Source organism: Pyxicephalus adspersus, chromosome 7, assembly GCF_032062135.1.
Source record: "Pyxicephalus adspersus chromosome 7, UCB_Pads_2.0, whole genome shotgun sequence".
Classification (NCBI taxonomy): domain Eukaryota; kingdom Metazoa; phylum Chordata; class Amphibia; order Anura; family Pyxicephalidae; genus Pyxicephalus; species Pyxicephalus adspersus.
The window spans coordinates 73,097,934-73,101,354 of NC_092864.1; the positions used below are offsets into that span (position 1 = coordinate 73,097,934).

General features: G+C 35.6%; 1 protein-coding gene across 1 annotated transcript in view; it reads right to left on the reverse strand.

The window, feature by feature from the left end:
- CCZ1 (CCZ1 homolog, vacuolar protein trafficking and biogenesis associated) overlaps positions 1 to 3,421 on the reverse strand; it is a 36,181-nt gene that overhangs the window by 14,146 nt on the left and 18,614 nt on the right. The window contains exons 11-12 of the mRNA XM_072418954.1: positions 2,037 to 2,098; positions 256 to 367 (exon numbers count right to left, since the gene is read on the reverse strand). Of these exons, the coding sequence (XP_072275055.1) occupies positions 256 to 367; positions 2,037 to 2,098 (174 nt within the window). The remainder of the gene's footprint in view (positions 1 to 255; positions 368 to 2,036; positions 2,099 to 3,421) is intronic.

Sequence of the window (3,421 nt, forward strand, 5' to 3'; positions counted from 1 at the left end):
GAGGGGACCACTGTGCAGTTTGTGGTAGGTGACAAACTATTCTAATCAGTCCGTGTCTGCTTTTTAAAGAAAGTAAACTTTAAGACTTTGCATGCTTTTTACACGTCTCTGGAATATGTTCTACTAGTTTAAATTAAAACCTAATTGTACTTAAACCACAAGCTTACCAGTAAATGAATATACATTATACAGTTTTCTTGTATACTTTATTCATTGATAACATTTCAGGACAGAACATCAAGTGTAATACCCTACCTTGTAAACAATCAAGTGAAGTTCCTCATACGTTTCCTCTGTATTTACAAAGATCTTGGGGAATCTAAATTTCGCTTCAGGGTCATTAAGGTTCAGAGGTCCAGTAAGGAACCTAAACATAAAATGTGAAATCAAATCCCAATATTGTTTGTAGAAAGAAATCATATTCTTCTTGCAATTTTTTTAAGAGAACTGACTAACGGCTTGGTAATGAGGGGTTAGGCCATAAAAGTGTGATCTGAACATTCTTCTCTTTCTTTGGTATTGCATCATAATTGAAAATGCACCCAAACTGCTGCAATCTCAATATGGAGCAAACTTCAGCATCAAAGTAAACTACTACTGACTCTATTTTCAAACACAGACAGAAATTTAAAAGAAGTCTGCAAGTGGTTTAAGAGCCTGTGTACAAGGTAATTTCTTCAGATCATAACTGCTTTTACCCTGTACAATGGGAAAGCAAAAGTAGCAACACTAGAGGCAAAACAATGGGCAACTAGAGCCTGGGAGCCGAGAAGAGCTAAAGAACCAGTAGCCAATGACAGGGCTAACTAATCTGCTCATTGACTGCAGCACATACTCCTAATATTCACTTTAGCTGCCCACAATCTCATTGCATGTTTGGGGATGCTACAAGCTGCAGAGCAGAGGACCTCATCCAGGAGGATCTCCTTTGCTGCTGTAAGCAAAGCTGTAATAGAAAATAAACAGGGAGTGCTAGACTGTGGTGGCTTACAGCGCTCGATCGCCGGCAAAGGTTCACAGAAGCTGCTGAATGCAATTTTTTTTGAGATTTGCATACCAGTCAAAAACAAGCATGCAAACAACGGTAAGCAGGAAAATACTGTGTCAGTATTGGGTCTGCCCGTCCTTGGTGCAGACCTTCATTTTAAGCTGTAGTTTTCTGCTGTTTCTTTTTCATCTCAGCTGGATTCAACTAAATTGATGATATATACACAATTTCATATTTGTGTTTTAAAGAGACTTTCTACCATTAGAAAGGAGGAAACTCAATTTTTTGAGCTACTTTGTAATAGTAGTAGAACTTTAATCATCCTTTTACACGCATTTATGGCAGGCTAGCATCCATATGAATAAAACCACAACTGTTAGAATATTATTATGTGTAAATTAAAGGATTTTGGTCACAAATTCACCTACAGGTTGCACTGTGGGTAAACCTGTAGCCAAAAGTTTGCAACTTCAGATTTATTAAAAAAAAGTGGCAATGTAATTGTCAGTAAACCTTCCACTTTGAGTACCGGTACATATTAGAATTTGACTTTGTATCAGGGTCTTGCATGCTACTCTACAAACCAGCCTGGACAAGTAGAGAGAGAAGCAGCACAAGGGACCAATCAGCTATGGTTGTGCGTGTACAAGGGAATATTTATAGGCCTAGAGCTGGGTGAAGGAATGATGAGCTTATAAGCATGCTGCTTCTCCTTTTACTGTCCAATCACAGAATAGGAGAGGGATCTATAAGTGTTGCTTAGCTGCATAAAAGAAAACTCAGGTCTGTGCCTTGTAGCAAACCCGTGTAAACACTAGGAATAAATAAACAGAATTATACATACTTTGGCAGGCAAAACAGCTTCTATATGTGTATTTCATATTTTTATTTCTATTTAGCCGTTTGTCTGGAGTTTATATTTAAAGTATCTGAACACTAAATCCAAGTTATGCTTTTTGTATACAGTATGTTGTATTTTCAATGCTAAAATTTAATGAACATGAATTGACCCATAAATCCAGGTTATGGGATATAAAAAGTGCTTTACCTTCCATAGTGCTGTAGATTCCCAGGCATCTCAGGACGTATAGGAGAATCTCTTCCAGCTAGCTAAAAAGGTAAAAAAAATTATTTAAAGCAGACATATTACACACAAAAAAGTATACAAATAAATATAAATACAAAAAGTAATACAACAAACCAACCTGAATAATGATATTATAAAACTGAACTGAATAAAGCATGTGCAACACCACTTGTAGCATCTCATCTTGTAGCAATATTAGATAAGAAAAGTGCAGAAGAATAAAACAATGAGACAAACCTAATAATGAGATGGTTTGGATTTTGAGTTATTGCAGTAATAATCAAAAAGAAAACGTTCATCTAAATAAATATTTATGAAGGAATTGGGTTAGTGTGTGCCCAAAGTTTTTATATCTGGCCTATCTCAGGATGCCAAACCCCTTTTGGTGCATAAAATTAAATAATAAAAAAAAAGAAATGCCACCGGATAAAGGAATCACAATATGTTCCTCTTCCCAACGGCGAAACTCACCGCTCCAAGCACTTTGTAAACTGTGAAACTCAGGGTGTTGTTTACCACATAAATTGTAGATGTGGTGGATTTTATATAGGGAAAACAAAAAGAAAATTTAAAAAACGTATATATAAACATATACATTCCATCACCCATGGTTGTATCATAACTATGTATGCTCCATACCCTTGTATGATTACTTGACTATATTATTTGGCTCATTGTCTTACCATGTATTAATTGTACCTTTATTTAATATGCGTAGTATTGCTACGGTCTGTGTTACCCCTGAGGAAGCCTAGTGGCGAAACGCATCAGACCCCAAGACCTATGTTGTATGCAATGTTCATGTAGTTCTGTCTCAAAAAGACCATTAGTGGATCTCTATTTAGTTTTCAGTTCTGTTCAGTCCCATGAAGTAAAATGGATTTGGGACCTATTAAAGACGTAAAAATGTTTTTTTTTTTTTTTTATCTATCATTGACGATAGCTAGTTGAACCATATGGTCCCAAAAAAACTCTCATGAATTTTTATAGAGATGGGACAAACCTTATATGAATAATCATTTTTATATTGTTTATGTAAGCTCTTTAGTAATGCTTACAATATATTTTACTTTGTTTGCCAAAAAAACACCTCTCTTCCTATTTTAATTCATCCAAATAAATATATTACACAGTTTCCTAAGACAACAAAAGACCCCAAAACTTAGAAACCAAAGGGTATTACTAGAACGAATTTAGGTAGTTAGCATTGGATGATATGGTTACATGCACTGAAAGGAGCAGAGTTTTTCCAATAGTCTGGGGCACAAATACCCTGTTTCCCCGATGATAAGACACTGTCTTATTTTTTTTTGAAGGCCAAAATATGCTCTAGGGCTTATTTTCAG